The sequence below is a fragment of the Danio aesculapii genome, chromosome 22 (assembly GCF_903798145.1).
Source record: "Danio aesculapii chromosome 22, fDanAes4.1, whole genome shotgun sequence".
NCBI lineage: Eukaryota > Metazoa > Chordata > Actinopteri > Cypriniformes > Danionidae > Danio > Danio aesculapii.
In genome coordinates this window covers 17732045-17752526 of record NC_079456.1, presented here as the reverse complement: position 1 = coordinate 17752526, position 20482 = coordinate 17732045, and the positions used below count along the sequence as shown (strand labels likewise).

The following is a 20482-nucleotide window of genomic DNA, read 5'->3' as shown; positions in this document are numbered from 1 at the left end:
TTTCTAATAACATTCTTTATTAAAATGAACATTTCATAATTTATCAGCTAAAACAAACTTTCAACATACATTATTACCATAAAAAAGATCATCAATAAATCCAGCTACAGTATTCAGTCAATATTTGTGATTGATATGTATATTTTCCCTGATAATCTAATATACATCATGTAGATATTAATCTGTAGCTTAATACACGAGGTAAAATCTTGATGATAAAAGTGTCACCTGATGAAATGCTTAATTTACCATGTATTCACCATCAGATCAGGACTTTGTGGTAGGGGTACAGATTGAGTGAAGATGTGAAAGCGCGGATGTCTGTTATCATAGTGGACTTCTCCAAGATGGCCGCCGCTGGGAGGAAGGTGAGTTTGGAGATGTTTGCATATGAAGAAGCCTCTGGGTTTGAACTGCACTGGTCTTCTCCATGGGTTTCCTTCTCTTCTTCTCCAAATCCGACCACCTGTATGAATCCAGAGTCATTTAGTGGATGTTAATGTAATGATTAAACGTTTTCTGATTAAAAATGTATTACATTTTTTTTCCTCTCGATTTTTTAAGAATTAAATGACATACATGTATGCTTAGTTTTCTACTGTTTGCTTGTCGGTGTTCCATGAAAAATGATACGAGTTCACCTTTGGTGACGTCTTTCAGGATTTCAATCTGTTCGACAGAGGAACACACAATAATAAATGAACATATTCTCAAATAATGCTGAATCAAGAACATGTAGAGATAATTACATATAAGTTCTAGCTGATATAAAAAAACATTACGTCTAATAAACTAATACACGGTAAAGATTATAATTAATCTATCTATCTATCTATCTATCTATCTATCTATCTATCTATCTATCTATCTATCTATCTATCTATCTATCTATCTATCTATCTATCTATCTATCTATCTATCTATCTATCTATCTATCTATCTATCTATCTATCTATCTATCTGATTATTTTTTTCAGCGAAAGAATGACAATTTTAATTTCATAAGAATTTTAAATAAGAATGTATGAATAGCACACAACTACAAATTATAACAAGTAACCTACATTAACAAACGGACTGCATTCTTACTTCTTTATTGAGCCTGTCAAAGACATACTGCTGAGTGACTACTTCAAACCAGTTTCTGTCCACTTCGTCCCCGAGCTGTGTGTCTTCACACTCCTTCAGCTTGATCAGCGCTGTCACTTGGGCTCCAAACGCCTCATCTGACAGCTGAACCAACTTCTCTCCAAAGCTGACCAAAAAAGCTTCAATTTTACCTTCCACAAAGTCCGTGCTATGAAAGAACATGTTATTGATGTTTACAAAGACATTCAGATTAAATAAATGTTTAATTTTCTTCATAAACCTTGCCTGAATTTGGTGGCCTGAGTTTCGACAGTAACTGAAAAGCCAAGAATGCCGGAGGTGTTTCTGCATATGGGATAAACCTGATACCTGAGGGAAGAGTCAGACAGGAAATACACTGTGGGTGAATATAGGAAAAAAATACTACAGTGTTTTCGCGACGCCTCAGCAGTCAGCCATTTTGAAGAGCAGAATGTAAACGCCTCAGCAGGCGGCCATTTTGAAGAGCAGAATGTAAACTCCTCAGCAGACGGCCATTTTGAAGAGCAGAATGTAAACAATGCCACTAGACTAAATGAAACGTGTATATTTTGCGCAATACTGCTGCTAAAATGATCAATTTTTGTCATGTCTTGGGCTGTACTAATCAGTCAGAGCGGAAAAAATATTTAGAGTGCAATAGAAATACAGCATTTACACATAGAGAAACAATCTAAGAAAGATGACATTTTATCGCTCACCCTAGAGTTTCCTTCGTCCTCAAGAAATCAAAGCAGGGCTCTTCCATGTGCATCTGAGGAACAAAAAAGGAAAGTTTTACATAAATACAAAGTCAATAAAGACTTTTTCTCTCATCGTTGTCTGAATTGGTTCAATGCACTGAATCAACAAATCTAACAAAAATGTTTATCTCTCTAGCAGGAAAAAAAGCTTTCAAACTTCAAGCATTTAGTCAGAGCCTGCAGCCCTCTACTTTGATTGGTTTAAGTCTGTTATGAATACATAAATATGACACTAAAACCACTAGTAGGTTTGCAACTGTCCCTGTTTTTAAGGCTGATTCACTGAATTAAATGATTCATTCAAAATGGCTGATTCATTTAGAAACAAAGTCTTGAAAGTATGTAAACGTTCCATATGAAAATATTACAATATTAGGAAAAAACACAACACTTTCAGTTTAAGCAAAGGTAAAACTCACAACAAGCAGCTCCATCAGTGTATGCTCTCGCAAGTTCCTCAGCCCAGTCTAGAACACAAAAACCTGGAACGTTCCTCACAAAGCCTTCAGAAGGTCTGACATACAGCACAGGAGTCACATAGACTGGCATTACCTGATAGTATACGGTGACTTCAGAGTTTGCGTCTGCTTTATTGAGCGACTGGACTTTACATAAGTGGTGTGTTTGTGGTAACTCCACCACTCGAAACAGAACAGGAGGTTCAACGGGATGAGGCGCATACTGGAGTTTCCTGTTCAACACATGCATATGTCAGTAATTTACTAATTGTAAACAAAAGGAAATCAATTTAAGTATGGGATAAAGTACATCCAGGTGGTTTTTATAGCAGAAAAAAGTCTGCTTTATTAAAGGGCTTTATTCAGCGAAAACAACTGCTTATGTGTACTTTATCCTGCTTATTATATGGCTACTTGCCAAAGAATGTAAAAAATAGACATAAAACATGATTCTGAGCATAATAGTTTATAAATTCTTAAACTAAATGCGAAGCTGACAGGAACAAAAAAGGCTGAATGGAGCGTTTACTAACCCAAGTATTATTCAGTCACAATATGACACCAAACAGTCAAAAAACAGAGGCGTGTGAAAAACAACCATATAAATATGGACGTGAACATGATGATAAAGATGGTTCGAAATACTCAGAGTAGCCTGTGTTATTTGTTTAAGTGGTTGTTATCTGGCAATAACATCCCTTTGAATGTCGCGACTGACAAATCACAATCAAGTATTCCTGACAGCCGTGTAATAAATTAAAATTATTTATTTAAAAAATATGTTGAAAATGTGTTGTAATATGTAAATTCTTTTGAATTTACAATCTTTTCGGCCCCTCCTACCAAAATGATCGTATTATTCAAAATGTTGGGGAAAAAAGTTATTTTAATTTCAAAAAGTATCATGCATAGCGTAACAGTTAACATATTCCCTCTATATGTTGTTACCATAAAACAGTTATAATTATGCTCTACTTATATTACTCTAATTAAAAACAATTATAGAATCCGGCAAACTTACTCAATAAAATACTGCAGAAACTCTTTGGACTCCTGTTTTAGGCAGAAATTGCACATCAAATCAGCAATTACAATGTAAGCACTTGCTCAAACTGAAGTAAATTCTCAAAAAAAAAAAAAAAAAAAATCTCACAGCACTTGTGAAGTTCCCTTGTACGAGTCCTTCCACGAATAACTCAGCCTTAAAGCGATTGGCAAAGGTCATGAGATCATCCACGCTGAGATCCGCCATGATGGCTTCATATTTCTGCATCACAGACCAGCGATGGTGCTCCAAAATCTGCAGCCGAACGTCTCTGAAAGCACAGGAAAAGTCAGATTGATCTGCATCCAACAGAGATTTAAGTCTGAAATGTGTGGTTTACCCACTTTCCAAGGCGTTCTGGTCTAATAAGAATGATGTAGTAGGTTTTCTTCAACTGCTCAATGAACATACTAAACACGTCTGGAGCGGCACTGAAGTCGGCCAAGTGATCTACAATCAGCTTCAGGAGCAACTGAAAGAATAAAGGCATAATTGACCTAAAACTGAATATGCGGTTAATTTGATCAGCTTCAGGTCAACCAAGATGTAGCTGACTTTTATCTTCAGTAGAACACTAAAGGGATTTTTCTACTGAAACGTTGGTGATTAATATAACCCAAAAAAGTGGCTATTGGTACTTTAAGAGTCAAAATACATATATACAGGCAACACAACATTAATACCTGTGGATCACAACAAAACACTGAGGTTTTAAGAAGGGAAACATTCAGTCTGTGCAAGAAAATGTATTCAGAAATAATTACGAATTAATTCAATACATTTTTAAATGTTCAAGTGACATACTACATGAACGTTATGTTATCTAGTTACCTTTTGTAAGTAAAATATATGAAACAGAATTGTTTATTCGCAAATGATTACAAATGATTTAGCTCTGGTGGCCAAGAGAGCACTTATGCTCAGCAAATTGAACATTTAACATTAAATTTAACATTATTTTAATGTCATGTTAGCAAGAGTTGCTAAAAACATGTAATCGTGTGACCGAAATGTTAAAAAAAACAACAACCTCACCTCATTGATTTCTGACAACACCACTGACTTTAATAATAATAATAATTCCTTACATTTATATAGCGCTTTTCTGGACACTCAAAGCACTTTACACATTGGGGGGAATCTCCTCATCCACCACCAGTGTGCAGCATCAAACTGGATGATGTGACGGCAGCCATACGGCAGCACACCACACATCAGCTAATTGGTTAAAAGGAGACAGAGTGATGAAGCCAATTATGATATGGCGATGGTTAGGAGGCCATGATGAACAGAGGCCAGTGGGCAAACCCCTACTCTTTTACGAAGGACATTCTGGGATTTTTCACGACCGCAGAGAGTCAGGACCTCAGTTTAACATCTCATCCCAAAGATGGCGCACACTAAGCAGTATAGAGTCCCCATCAATATACTGGGGCGTTAGGACCCACACAGACCGCAGGTTGATCGCCCCCTACTGGTCTCACTTACACCACTTCCGGCAGCAACCTAGCTATCCCATGTGGTCTCCCATCCAGGCACTGAACAGGCACAGCCCTACTTAGCTTCAGTGGGCGACCATGTGTGAGTTGCAGAGAGCTAGTAGCCGGCGTTAAACAGGAAGCAGCCGTAAATGTCACTTTTTGGGGTCCCCCGATGCCTTTGTGTATTTACATGTGTTGCAAAAATGTAAGTGCATTCGTGTCGATGAAGAAGTTTTTTCTAGTTTGTTGGTCTTTTTCTATTTGCATGTGTTTTGTTAACTTGCAGTGTGTTTGAGCTCTTTAGGCCGTTGTACAAAACTATTGAAATAACGTTTTAGGTGTAATGCATGTAACACCATCAGGTTACGTTTGGGAAGTAAAACATTATTTAACTTGATAAAAAGCAAAAAAATAAATGAATAAATAAATAAAGATTCATTTATATATATATTTTTTTTAATAATATTGAAATAACACGTGATGTAACTTGCATATTTTTATATGAGGTTACTTTTTAAAATCGCTGCTTTTAAAATCCATTAAAATAACATCAACTTGTAAAAACAGAAATTGATATATAACAGTATGTAAGGGATAATCAATGGATTGCCGTGCATTAAAAGATGCAGTTAAAATCCATTAACTTACTGCAGGCCTTTGATTATCCTATTAAGTTTAAACGAAATTCTTTTGGCAGCACAATATTTGACAGAACTTTCCTCAGTTAAAAGATGTTAGATCTCCCCACCTTGAATCAGTCACAGGCAGACAGCGAGAGATCATGTGTATAAATGACACAAGCATTTCTAATAGCTTATGATAACATGAGTTAGCTACCTCTTCGCAAATGCTTTTTATATATCACACAGAGGAATGAAGGCTCCGGCTACTGTTACTGAGCTACAATGGTTATTACTAATGTTTCAGGGCCGCATATTTATTTCAAACTGTGATCAATACTTACTGGAACTACCTGGGCATTAAGTGATTATATTGCACAGCTTCAAGCCAATCAGAATCAAGAACATCAACAGACCATGGAATACACATTTATATTTGAGCACGATTCAAAAATATGCTATTTACTCACAGGCAGTTTGTGGTTGAATCCTTTGAGTCTGATGAACAAGCCGTGATCTCCAGGAAGTAGATTATACTGCAGTTGTGCCACATCAGCGTCATATGCCAGCTCCGCCAGATTATGAGCCACAATATTCACAAAGAGATCAAACAGGACCAAACTGGGACAGGAGGAAATGTCAATTTCGATGATATTTGTAAAATCTGTTTCTGCTACAGAATAATTGTTTATATATCAGAAATCTGACTTTTTTTTACACAGATTTCTGTTTATCTGATCTCAGAATTTTAGATTTTTTCCTCATAATTCTTGAAAGAATTTAAATATTGCAAATTAATTTTTTGTTTCAGCAAAAACAAAATAAAATCAAACATTTGATCTATTTTTAAAAATATTTTATAATATTTTCTGACATTTTTTTCTTCAACATTCTTACATTTAACAATTCTGATATTTTCCCTCACCATGGAATACAATACTAATGAAAAAAGTTAACTGGAAACTTGTATCACACAATTCTGATCAATTTTCATCTTGTGGCAGAAATAGCTTTTTTAGAATGAGGAAGGTCAAAACTGTTAGCCTTTCTTACAATAGAAAGCCTTAGTAAATGAATTGAGAGAGAATGAATCATTAAATTAGCTGTTTACTTTTTAGGAGATTCCTGTATGAATGGAGTGAGCAGCTGGAATCGGGCATAAGCTATTAAAAACAAGATAAATAAACAACAATGAGATAAACGTGGAGGATATATTATAGATATATTACAGTTTGTCTCATTATAAGGTCACCTTTGGGTATCTTGAACTTGTTGTCTTTTCTGAACCACAGACGGCCTCTTTCTTTGTCTATTATTTTGACTGGGAAGTCTGTGTCAGGACAGTCTGATGTTCTGAGGGTGAAATCCGTGGCTGTGAATGGATAGGATCAAATATATGTATATACAGTATACACACTAAAGTGAAATTACTGTTAACAGTGACTACGTTTACATGGACATCAGTAATCGAATTATTTGCCTCAATCTGAATAAGACAATAATATATTTAAGGCGTTTACATGAGTTGCTTTATGAATGTCCCTTTAATGATCCTGTTTTACATGTTATAGCACATAATTTGATTAACCTCATTGCATCACCACGCTATCCACATTTCCTCCAGAGTTTCATGTCATTTCAGGTCTTACATTTTAAATTTGTCAACTTTAACTGAAGTTCGGCACATTCACTTTTATTTACGAACATTTCATGCATGCCCCCATGACAAACAAGATATTGGATGTGAGTATGAACTGATAGAGAAGTGTGTTTTAATGGAATTTGATACCGCACGGCATTTGGGAGAAAACAAACCTCCGCATTTTGCAATGCAGGTGTCTGTGGTCCTTCACTGACTCAGTATGTGCAGAGAACAGTGTCAAACAGCCGTGTGTGTATAGGCTATCCTGTCACAAAATGCGGCGAAAATCCTACACGATGGTAATAATTTGATTAAGGTGTTTACATGTCTGTAACGAACTTTAATAATGCAACAAATCTGCATACTCCACATGTATTAATTCGATTTATGTTTAGCTTGATTATGACCTTAATCTGATTAAATCAATCAAAAATTGCTGTCTACATGGTAGACTCTTAATCAGAGTATTGTCTTAATCGTATTAAAAGCAGATTATTGGTGTCCATGTAAACATAGTAAGTGAATGAAACATGATGGGAACTAACCTATAAACTTGTTCTCAGCTGGGAGGTGAAGCTCAGGATTCAGAGAAAAATCTCCAGCCCAAAGATCACGGAATTCCTGAGGAATATCTGGGTCGGAAATAATAATAGTAATAAATATTTATTAGTTTTATTTATAGGCTTTATGTAATAAACATCATTTTTAAATTCTTGAAATTTTATTTTGATCATATTACCAAGATTATTGTTCATTTTTTATTGATTCATTCACAGATTTCTCATTACCAATTACTTTTTGTTAGTCCTAACTTTTTATGCCTACATTCCAGTAGCAATTCATTAATTTGACATATTTAAATGATTCCATCCATAACGGCATAGAATTATAAATAAATAAATCAAATTAATTATATATGTCACATTAATTATATAAACAGTTGAAGTTATAATTACCCTTGTGTTAATTTTTAATTATTTCATATGAATAAAGTGACATTTAAAGGCTTAACAAGGGTAATTAGGCAAGTTAGAGTAATTAGGCAAATCATTACATAACGGTTTGGGTCGGAAATAATAATAATAATAATAATAAATATTTATTAGTTTTATTTATACTGTACATGTAATGAATCTCGTTTTAAAAACTCTTGATATTTTATTTTGATCACATTACTAAGATTTTTGTTAATTATTTTTATTTAATATATTTAATTAGGTATTTATTGATTGTTGATTGATAGATTTCACATTACCTATTACTTTTTGTTAGTCCTAACTTATGCCTACATTCCAGTAGCAATTAACAAATTTTACACATTTACATAAATTTCTATATATGATTCCATGCATATAGGCATAGTATTATTAATTAATTAATTAATAAAAAAATACATCAAATTAATTATGTCATATTAATTATATATACAATTAAAGTCATAATTAATTACCCTTCTGTTAAATTTAAATTCTTTCATATGTTTTCCCCAATTTCTGTTTAATGAAGAGATTGCTTTTCAACACATTTCTAAACATAATAGTTTTAATAACTCATATCTAATAACTGATTTATTTTATCTTTGCCATGATGACAGTAAATAACATTTTACTTGATATTTTTCAAAACACTTCTATACAGCTTAAAGTGACATTTAAAGGCTTAACTACTGTAGGTTAACTAGGCAGGTTAAGGCAATTAGGCAAATCCTTATATAACGATGGTTTTTTCTATAGACTATCGAAAAAATATATTGCTTAAGGGGGCTTATATAATGACCTTAAAATAAAAAAAAATAAAATAAAAACTGCTTTTATTCTAGTCAAAATAAAACATATTTAGGACATATTTGGTCCATATCTGGACATTCTCCAGAGGAAAAAATATTATTGGAAATACTGTGAAAAATTTCCTTGCTCCATTAAATATCCCTTGAGAAATATTTTAATAATTTAACAGAAGGGCTAATAATTTTGCCCTCAACTGTATATCAAACTAACATAATCTACACATAACATTAACTTCACTTTAATCCTAAAAAAATAAACCCCTTCCATTTCTAGTTTGTGAATGACCTTCTACACTGTACTGTGTCCCGAACCACTTCTCCTTGAGTGGACAGAGACCATCATGCTGGGGTGACAGCAGTAAAATATTAGCCTTCGCTGGAGTCAAGAGTGACAAAGCAGCTGAAATTATCTGTAAACATAGAAGATAAATCACATTAAAGATCACAGCAGCAGGCAGAAAACACTGAATATCATCCACCTGTTGATACACCCCATAATGCTTTGCGTCAATTACGAGAGTAACTTCATTGAACTGTAAACAAACAGTGAAGTGAAAAAACTGGGTATTATCATTATTATTATTATTATAATATCAAAATGAAGCGTCCTTATTATTATTATTATTGCTAGTGCTACTAAAATTAACAAAATTCTGTCAGGAATGTTTGAAAAATGTCATGATAACAAAAGATTCCCTAAACGTTGAAAACAATGTAACCTGAATTATTTATTTCAGTTCTTTTGAATGGATGTTCCCCAAACAGGAAGTGTAGCCCATAATTTGAAACACACGTGTTAGAAAAAGGGGGAAAAGTTATGGTGCAAAATGAAAATGAAACACAATGTGATGCCTCTGGGTTGAAGTCAAACATCAGCTGGTCTCCACACAGGAAGTGCTCTTTCGGGAACAGCTGCATATTCTCACTCATGTTCGCCACAAACTCAATCGGCTCTGTCTGGTACATTAAAAAAGTTTAAATTAGAGACGAAGGACTGAGATTGGTTTAAGCATTAAGACCTGAGACGATTTCATTCACCTGCTCTTGATAGTGAAACTCATTAGCTTCAATCTTCTGAATCTCCTCGTAGATCCTGAATAAACAGTACAGAGAGAACAGAATTGTCAGAAGCATATTATCAAAGTAAAATACAATTTTTTTACTACATGGATAGAAGAAAGACACTTTTGAAAATGCTACATTTACCTATGAAAACATTTTGTTTCAGCACAAAATCAGCATGCTGGTCTACACAGCGGGTCTCGCTTCTTACTTGTTTCTACTCCAAATATCCAAAAAAAAATCTTAATTCAAGAAGAATTTTCTAGACAAGGAAAACATATCGTCTTGTTTTTAGAAATATTATGCCAAATCAAAGTGAGTTTTTCCCTAAAACAGGCAAAATAATCTGCCAATGGGGTAAACAAAATAATCTGCTGTCAAAAGAAAAAAACAAGAGTCTTTTGCTTACCCCATTGGCAGATTCTTTTCCTTGTTTCATTGAAAAAAACTCACTTAATTTTGACATATTATTTCTTAAAACAAGACAATATGTTGTCAAGAGGAGCAACGCAGTGGCGCAGTAGGTAGTGCTGTCGCCTCACAGCAAGAACGTCGCTGGTTCGAGCCTCGGCTGGGTCAGTTGGCGTTTCTGTGTGGAGTTGTTCTCCCTGTGGTGCTCCGGTTTCCCACCACATACGGTACAGGTTAATTGGGTAGGCTAAATTCATAGTGTATGTGCAGTATGTGTGTGAATGAGTGTGCATGGGCTTCCCAGTGATGGGTTGCCCCTGGAAGGGCATCCGCTGTGTAAAACGTGCTGGATAAGTTGGCAGTTCTTTCCGCTGTGGCGACCCCGGATTAATAAAGGGACTAAGCCGAAAAGAAAATGAATGAATGAATGAATGTTGTCAAGAAAATGCTTCTTAATTTAAAATACTCTAGATATTTGGACTAGAAACAAGACAAAAAGTTTGAGTAAGAAAAATAATTTTTCCGTGTATTTCTGCGACAAATGAAATCAAATCTAAAAGCTTTAATAAATTACAGCCTGACTCATTTTAATCAATCTTTCCAGTTTTGTGGCCTAAAATGACTGACTTTGTGATCTATTTTTTTCTTTCAAGACTTAAGGCATTATTTGCTTCAATTATTGTGTTTTGCTTTGAAAATACACAAAAAGATTGCACAGCTTAAATTTTTTCGGATCTCAAGAACCTCTGGACTCCTGGACGGACTGTTTTAAATAATGTGTTAATGTAATTAAATTTATTAATTACATACAGTTGAAATCAGAATTATTAAACCTCCTTTGAATTTTTTTCTTTTTTAAATATTTCCCAAATGATGTTTAACAGAGCAAGAAAATTTCCCAGTATGTCTGATAATATTTTTTCTTCTGTAAATAGTCTTATTTGTTTTATTTCGGCTAGAATAAAAGCAGTTTTTAATTTTTTTAAAAGCCATTTTAAGGTCAAAATTATTGGCCCCTTTAAGCTATATTTTTTTCGATAGTCTACAGAACAAACCATCATTATACAATAACTTGCCTAATTACCCTAACCCTATCCTAATTAACCTAGTTAAGCCTTTAAATGTCACTTTAAGCTGTATAGAAGTGTCTTGAAAAATATCTAGTCAAATATTATTTACCGTCATCATGGCAAAGATAAAATAAATCAATGAATTATTAAAACTATTATGTTTAGAAATATGTCAAAAAAAATCTTCTCTCCGTTAAACAGATATTGGGGGAAAAAATAAACAGGGGGCTAATAATTCAGGGGGATTAATAATTCTGACTTCAACTGTATAAAAAAAAATTATGTAAATATTAGAAAGATTAAATTAAATCTGGTCTTTCTCTGTCTGTTCATGTATACATTTTACATTTGATGCACTTTTATCTAAAGTGACTTACATTACGTTAAGATACACCTTTATTTAATCAGTTCTTAACCATTAACTACCCCACCAAGAAAAAAAAATTCTGGATTGCATTCTTTAAATTTTAATGTTGCTAGTTAACACACTCAATGGTTTTATTTTAACCCATCCCATTATTTCTAAAATATCAACCTCTACCAAATGGTTGATATGTCGGTTTATGGTAAAAGTACCAGAATTAATCCATATTCTATAAAAAATCTGAAAATATTAAGTGCAAAAAAATATTCAAAATGAAACATTTTTGAACAGTAAATCGTCTTTATTTTTAGTAGTATGCCATAAAATATTTCAGATTCTCATTTAACATGATTTCTTTTTTTTTTTTTTTTTTTTTTTACAATAAAACCAAAATCAAGTGTAGTAGTGCAACAGGATGTTTGTTTGATTTTTTGTAAATCAACAATGCTGTAAACCATTATTTAATTCTTTAAATTACTTTAAGAGTCATAATTTAAAACAGTAAAAACATGCTCAACCATCTCGTAGAGCGGCAGTCAAAGGGTTAATAATGTTGATTATGTCTACTTATTATTGCTTAAATGGTGCTAATCAATGGCAAGTTTGAGAATTTCTTTCATTTCTAATTGTAACTTTAATTATTATGCAAATTCTCTTTAAAAAAGGACATTTTCAAAAAACTCACCTCTGCTGAGGTCCAACAGACTGAAGCATCTTCAGATACTGGAAGATGATATGAATGACCTACAACAACACAAGATCATGTTAGTATTTATGGTTTAATAATAAACAATCACCTAAAAGGGTTTGTCAGACCTGGAGGAAGTTCTGGAGACCCTCGTCGCTCAGAGTGATGGAAATGCTGAAGATGGAGTACGTGGAGTTTTGATCAAAACCCGACTCACTGTTTCCTCCAAACAGACTCAGAGCCCAACACCTGCACAAATACATCCAAAACATTCATTCAATACTTATCTGCACAATGATTTAGAGATAGAGATACACTAAAATTCACCTATTAACTTGTTAGTTTCTTTCTTCTGTTAAAAAAAACATAGAAAGACAAACTGAAAAAGAATGTTGTAAAAAAAAAAAGCCATCACTGACTTCCATAGTGCTGTTTTTCCCCCAACATTCTTCAGAATATCTTGTTTTGTGTTTAACAAAAGAAAGAAACTCAAGAAAAAGTGTAAAAGCACTTCAGTGTGAAAGCATTTTTGAGTGAACCGTCTCTTTAAGTGGTCATGAACTGCATTTGTTGTTCATTCTATTCCATTCTCTGACATCTACTTATTGTTTTTAATATTTTTTACATTTAAAAAAATCATAATTTGGAAGTAATAGACTATTTCCTGTCTTGTTTTGATGGTCCCCCCCCAATCGAATCACTGCATAAAAATGGAAAAATGTACTGTGATGTATGTTAAAGGAATATCGAACCAATAGGCGATGATAAAAGCCTTTTATGCCGAGTTCACGGTGAAGTCATGAGGCAAAAAACATTTCTGTTTCAGTCACCTGATACAGCGTTTTCGTGTGGACAATTCTCAAAAAACAAATTGTGGTTTTAAAAATACCTGTGTTTGTGTGAACCGACCCTTAGTTTCAATCTTATTGAAAACCCTATGTCAAACTGTGCCTTGTTTGTAAACAAATCTGTGGTAAACTGAAGTTTTTTTTTTAAGTTCAAATACATTTTCCAAATATTGGAATTAATGCAAAGACTGTGTTAAATACTGTGTTATTTACAAAGACTGTCTCTATTAACTCAATACAGTTTGAACTGGTGTGCGAAGCACAGGCAGTGATGTGGAAGTGATCTTCTAATAAAGGGTTTCATTCAGAACCTATTATTTTGGCAAACTGGCCTAAATATAAAGACTAATAACTGTATGGATTCTAAAACTTACAGAAAGAACATTGACTTCTTGAAGTAAAAAGATCAAGCAAATTTAGATTTCTCAGTTCATAACCTCTTTAAAGTATAAACAGAAAGCACAACTCACCTCTTTCTGAGTAAAGACAGGACACTTCCTACTCCTTCATGACCGATCAGCCAGGAAATATAATGCAAGGGTTTCACTCTGCAAATGTAAAGACATGTTGTTCTGGTTCAGAAGCTAGTCTTTTTTTTTCAGCAGGGTAAGACTGGTGTTGGCAGCTGTCAGGTTGTGTTACTGACCTGTAATGTTTAGCCTGAGGTGGAAGAGCCCAGCTGATGGTCAGAGCGTGAACCTTTTGCACAGGCACCACTGTAAACAACAAGTATGGTTAGGAAATTTTAATTTTTTTTCATTTACAAGCTAAACTTAAGAATAATGCTGAATGAATAAAAACAAATGCATTTTTATATAAGTAGTAGTACTAGTAAAAGTAATAATAATATTAATACTAATAATAATTATCGTTTATTTATTATAATAAAAAAAAATATTAAATAAATAAAAATTATTATTTATTTAATCCATTTTCGACGGAGGAGAATTAGGGAAAAAAATTAATCTATCTCAAGATTAAAGTCATTGTAATGCTAAATTAAACTCATTAAATTTCAAGAAAAAGGTTAAAATTCAATGTTGAAAATAGAGTAATTAAATTTTAAAAATAAGAAAAGCTTTAAGAAAAAAAAACTACATTTTGAGAAAAAAGTCAAAATAAAATGTTGATAAAATCATTAAACTTAACTTAAAGTTAGATTACAGATTACAGTAAGAAAAATCTTGTTAAATTTTGAGAAATGGCTAAAAATTTTAAATAGTAAAAATTTAAATTATGAGAAAAAAAACTTTGTGAAAAAAAAAAAACGTTTAAATAAAATGTTAAGAATAAACTCATTATATTTAAAGAAAAAACTGTTATGTGTCAGGGAAAAAAACTATAGAACCATAGAGAATATAGTTTAAATAAAATGTTGAAAATAAACTAATATTTTTTTTTATATATTTTGAGAATAATCATTATTTTAAACAAAAAAACTCATACATAATAATACATAATACAAATAATAATATATTCATTGACTATTGAATGAAAAATACAGTAGATCATTACTCTACAGTGAAGGTCAGTCATTTTTCAAAAACATTATAACTCAACTTTTACAACATGAAATCCAGTGTTACCTCTGTACAGTTTGCAGAAATCTGGGGTGTCAAACGGCTCCTGAAGGTCTGAGAAATCAGCCTTTGGCAGACCACTGTCAATATAAAAAGACATTAAACTCCATATGAAATCAAAATCTACATGATTTATTTAGCTACTTCACATTATCATTCTTAAGGTGTATAATTAACATGTGCAAGTTAATGCACTAAATAAAAACATTTTGTTTTGGTAATTTGCAATCAAATTCTGACTATATGCTTCCGCGTTTGGAGTGGGCGGTCCTTCTTTGTTGATGTCAGCCATAGGATTCTTAACCACGCCCCTCTGTTAGTTTGCTACGAGAGAATGATGTGCAAAAAGAAAGCCTCGCCCCCTACTCAATATTCTAATTCAGTTGGAAGAACATCAACATACTGAAATAAAAGTCTCAGCAACTTCGGTTCACACAGACTTTTTAAACAAATCCTGACAAACAAATGAGGTTATTCAACATACGCACTTGTTAGGAATCTTAACGAAGATCTCTCGCACCCATTCCTCCAGCGTATCAAGTGTCTCTAGCAAAACAAATTGGTCAAAATAACACTTGGAGCAAACATGAGCATTTTACTATTTATTAATAATGATTTGATGTCTTTACCTTTGGACTGGACAGCGAGTGTCATGTATTGTGCAGAGTAATATCTCCTCCAGAAGTCTCTCAGACGCTGATAAGTGTCGATTTTCTTCTCTCTCGGCTCTTGTTTTAGTGTTTGAGCATTTCCTGAAGCATACATTATTTTTGCGTTTACCTTTGTCTTGTTTGGTTTTTCCAAAAGTTATTTATTTGTGTGTACTGTAATATGGACTGACCCCAGAAGAACTTGCTCATCGGATGACCGGCTTTTGCTAGACTTCCAAACAGCATCTCTTTACGGTTTGAGTCTAAAGGCTGGGCCATCTGGTACTCTGTTAAAAGGTTAGAGGGAATCTAGGTGTATAGCATTTATTAACCTAATATTAGCTAAAATCATCAGTATGTTGTTCAGTATTTAGCAGACATAAACTTAAACTAAAGAAAATAAGTTAAAATAACTTATATTAAAATATATATTTTTTAATTGTTTTATTTCATTATTTTTTATTTTTATTGTAAATGTATAATTTGTAAATGTAAAATTTACAAATTATACATGTACATTTTCGACATTTAGTTCTAATTTTGTTCTTAATTTAAATTATTACATTAAAATATTATTAAAATGTGAAAAAAATGTATAAACTTAAAATGTTTTTTTTTACTTTTTATATTTTTTAAAATATGTTTTTTATTAATTACGTTTATAAATTTATGATTAAATGTATTATTAGACTTTAATTTAATTGTAAATATTAAGTGAAATATACAAATGAATTACAAAAATGTTTATTTTAATTAATAAAATATTAAAATGTCAAATAAATATTAAAGAATTTTTTTAAGTGTATTTAATTAAAAATGAAATTAAATAAAAATTAAGAATTAAAATATTTTTTTCACATAAATTAAAATGTAAAATTCAATTCTGCTAAATTAATTTTATTAAGACAACAACTATTATTATATATTTATTGTCATATTTTAATAGAAAATTTTAGCTAAATATTGAATAATCAACAAAATATATAAAATTTGACTGACCGCTGTCTACAGCCTCCACCTCTCTGTCTACAGCATCAGGAATCATCAGAGGACAGATGAAAAACTGCGCCCATCTGTGGACAAATAATACAAGTGCAGATTATTAAACTCGTATGAAACAAACGTTTATATTGTCCTTTTTTCCCATATCTTGACATACACCTGATTGTAACGCTTCTGAAATGAGAAAAAATTATTTTGACCTTTGGGAACTGATAGGATCGTTGGAAGATGTGTGTTGATAAATTAAAGACAGATTGACCTATGGAGAAATGCGCAACATGAACCAATAGCATCGTCCTAAATGACTAATAGCCCCATCCTTTACTTCCATGTGACCAGAAGTAAAGTTGTTTTGAGGGGGCAGGGAAGGGTATGGTATTTGATAAAAGATTATCCATTTTTACAAAATAATGAAGAGCAAAGATGCATCATTTATAACAAACACTACTATATACATATAAAATAAAAAGAGTCAATTTTGATTTCATGCAGACTTTAAAGTACTAAAACCAATTTTTGGAGATTTGTTCACCGATCCAGAGCTTCTCTGAGGTATTTCCTCTGAACATCAAACTGGAAGATGGTTCGCTCACAGTCCGTGGAGGCGTTGTCACTTCCTCCATGTTTTTTGAGGAAAGCATCAAAGCCATTTTCGACTGGGTACTTCTCACTGCCCATGAAGACCACTGAGATGTGAAAAGAGAAATATGAATATAAATATAAAAAAGTTAAATTATTAAATCCATATTATATTTATTTTCATACATTATTTCACATATTTAAACAAAATATGAATAAAATATTACATATATTAACAGTTTTATTAAATGTAATATTAAAACAGCAATAACAAATATAACTTTTCTATTACATATATAATTTTAATTTATATATATATATATCAGAGCACAATTTTGAAGAAATGAATGTAACTTGCATATTAAACAACAGGAAATGTTATGTTGGCATATATTGGCATTTGGCAATAATAATTGGTATGTAATAATTATATATATACACATCTATATATGTAAAAACATATATTTACATACAATTTATGTAGTACAAATAAACAAATCAAAATAATCAATAAATAGAAGAAAGCATCAACGCACTGTGTTCGAGAAAATGTGCGAGTCCAGGAAGATCTGCAGGGTCACTGAAGCTTCCCACACAGATACAGAGTGCAGCTGCAGACTGACATCACATACACAATATTCACTACAGTACAGTATATTTATTTATTTACAAATTAAAAAAGAACTGTAAAGGAGGTCACCTGCTTCTCTGAACGACAGCTCTGTTTCCCTCCTTCACTGTGTTTACTAATGTCACTCGCAGATCCACTGTCACCTTCATCTTCCTCCTCTTTATCCACTGAATCTCTGCTGCTCTCTGATTGGCTGGTGGCATCTGATATGAGCAGCGCTTTTAGTCCATTACTCAGCTCAATATACCTGAAAAAGTTTTAGGTATGATTTTTTTAAATATTATTTATGTTATTATTATTATTATTATTACTATCATTCTTATAAATAAATGTTTCTCAAAACACAACTTTATTCTCAAAATGTAATGAGTTGATTCTCAACATTTTATTTAAAGTTTTGTTTTTGTCTAGAAATGTAATGAGTTTAATCTCATATTATAATGCTTGGCCCTATCCTTTTCTATGTCACCATTATTATTATGACTATTATTATCAAACAATTGCTTTAATCTTTTATCAATTTATTTATTTTTTTTATATTTTTGTTTTAGAAGTGCATTTGAAATATTTGTAAAATTACACACGCAAGCACACACACACACACACACTTGTACATCTGTAACCATGTTCAATTATGTATATAAATAAATAAATTGAACATGGTTACAAAAATACATTATAAAATGTATCAAAATATCCTTTTAATAATACTACTATATCAGACATACTGTGAACATTTCCTTGATCTGTTAAACATCATTTAGGAAATATTTAAAAAAGAAAAAAAAAATCAAAGGGGGGCTAATAATTCTGACTTTAACTGTACATATTAAAAGAAATATAAATTATTATTTAAACAATTTGTTTACTATTTATATTTAAAATGTATGTCCAAACAATAATACATTTTAATATTTTTCATTAAAAAGCTTTATAAAGTATAAATTATAAGATAAATAATTTTAGATATTTAATTTATACTGTATAAAATTATTTATATTATGAATTTATACTATATAAAATAATTTTATTAAAAACAATTATACATAGTATAAATTAATAATATATATATATATATATATATATATATATATATATATATATATATATATATATATATATATATATATAAAAAATTTATACCATACAAAACTATTTGTCATACTATGAATTTATACTATATAAAATTATTTTATTAAAAAATGTATACATTATCTATTCATAATATAAGCAATTTTATATATTTAATTTCACAATATAATACTTCTACTATACTACTACTAACAACAACAATAATATGATAGCTTTAAATTAATATTATAAAATGAAATATTTGTATTAAACTAATATTTTACATTTTATATTAACTTTAACCAGAACTCAAATGAACAGTGACCCATTATTGTGCTGGTTATTATCATGATGTTCACAAGTGTGTCTGCTGCTGACCTGTATGCTTTGTGGTCATTTGGTGATTTGATGACGAGGAAGATGTTGTTCGGATCTGCTACTTCAGACTCTTGCGGTTCAGTTACAGCAGGTGGAGGTTCTCCGCTGTCTGGACCGAACACTTCACAGGTGACGTTACATCCACAACTTTTTGCTTTACTCGTTTGGGGCATTTTTTTTAATTCAAACCTGTTCAAACACAAAGTCCCAAACAGCGCTAAAGGAGATTTAACATGATTGACAGCTGTCACGAATTCATGTCACGCCCTCAAACTCCAGTAGCTATTAATTCCTCTCAAAACAGAAACAATAAAACATTAAATACATGTTTTAATAATCTGCATACAGTTAGGAAACATACCTCTGTTCTTGTTTATGCTGGGATTACGGATGTCACACAGGACGATAACACTTCGGTTGAGCACAGCTAACACACTATGATTTCATTGGCTGATTTAGCGTGGCGTAAAAAACAAGAACCAACGTGATTGGTCGAGATTTCCGGCGCTGCAACAAATGAAGGATAAGCGTTGACTTTAGGAACAGCTTGAACTGGTTCTTCCACATTACGGGTAATGTATGTGATGATTTTATCAATGATTTTAAACCATTTTCGCTAATTGAAAAATAAAAATAAAATCGTGTATTGTTTTCACGTATTTTTATACATTATAAATAGAATTATATTTTAACTTTGTGAATGAAGGGGCGGCGCTGTCGCTTCACAGCAAGAGTTGGCATTTCTGTGTGGAGTTTGCATGTTCTTTCCGTGTTCACGTGGGTTTCCTCCGGGTGCTCCGGTTTCCCCCACAAGTCCAAAGACATGCTGTATTGGAGAATTGAGTAAGCTAAATTGTCCGTAGTGTATGTGGGTGAAAGAGTATGTATGGGTGTTTCCCAGTCATGGGTTATAGCTGGAAGGGCATCCGCTGTGTAAAACATATGCAGGATAAGTTGGCGGTTCATTCCGCTGTGGCAAACCCTGATTAATAAAGAGACTAAGCCGAAAAGAAAATTAATGATGTAAATGATTTCATAACCAAACGAAATAAATGCATGTTATTTGGGTTGTATTTATTTATGTTTTACTTTATTTTTTTAAAGGATTTTATATGCTTTTTTTATAATAATTAACATGAATACATTTAATTAAATGCTATATGTTAAATTATTTAATATTAATGTATATTTCATTTAATTAAAGTAGTTCTATCAAATGTATTTATGAAAACAAATTTTAAACAT

At 32.0% G+C, this 20482-nt stretch overlaps 1 protein-coding gene across 1 annotated transcript; it reads right to left on the bottom strand.

The window, feature by feature from the left end:
* nrd1b (nardilysin b (N-arginine dibasic convertase)) lies at positions 1-19665 on the bottom strand. The gene is made up of 31 exons (XM_056448230.1): positions 19599-19665; positions 19238-19426; positions 17858-18035; positions 17694-17775; positions 17111-17264; positions 16576-16649; positions 15768-15863; positions 15556-15678; positions 15415-15472; positions 14933-15006; positions 13993-14062; positions 13817-13894; positions 12627-12747; positions 12496-12554; positions 9942-9996; positions 9756-9860; positions 9190-9313; positions 7663-7749; positions 6728-6847; positions 6587-6638; positions 5946-6096; positions 3719-3846; positions 3483-3645; positions 3351-3382; positions 2424-2562; positions 2291-2338; positions 1830-1882; positions 1375-1458; positions 1090-1297; positions 580-669; positions 1-466 (listed from the first exon to the last, which is right to left on the bottom strand). The coding sequence occupies exons 2-31, from the start codon at positions 19408-19410 to the stop codon at positions 263-265; spliced, it is 3183 nt and encodes a 1060-aa protein (XP_056304205.1). The 5' UTR covers positions 19411-19426; positions 19599-19665; the 3' UTR covers positions 1-262.
* Between the last annotated feature and the right edge of the window lie 817 nt (positions 19666-20482).

Coding starts and splice junctions, on each gene's coding strand:
- nrd1b (XM_056448230.1), bottom strand. CDS start 19,410: ATGCCCCAAACGAGTAAAGCAAAAAGTTGTGGATGTAACGTCACCTGT. Junction 16,650..17,110: donor CTCAGAGAAGCTCTGGATCG/GTGAACAAATCT, acceptor ATTTGTCCACAG/ATGGGCGCAGTTTTTCATCT. Junction 467..579: donor GTAGAAAACTAAGCATACAT/GTATGTCATTTA, acceptor GGATTCATACAG/GTGGTCGGATTTGGAGAAGA.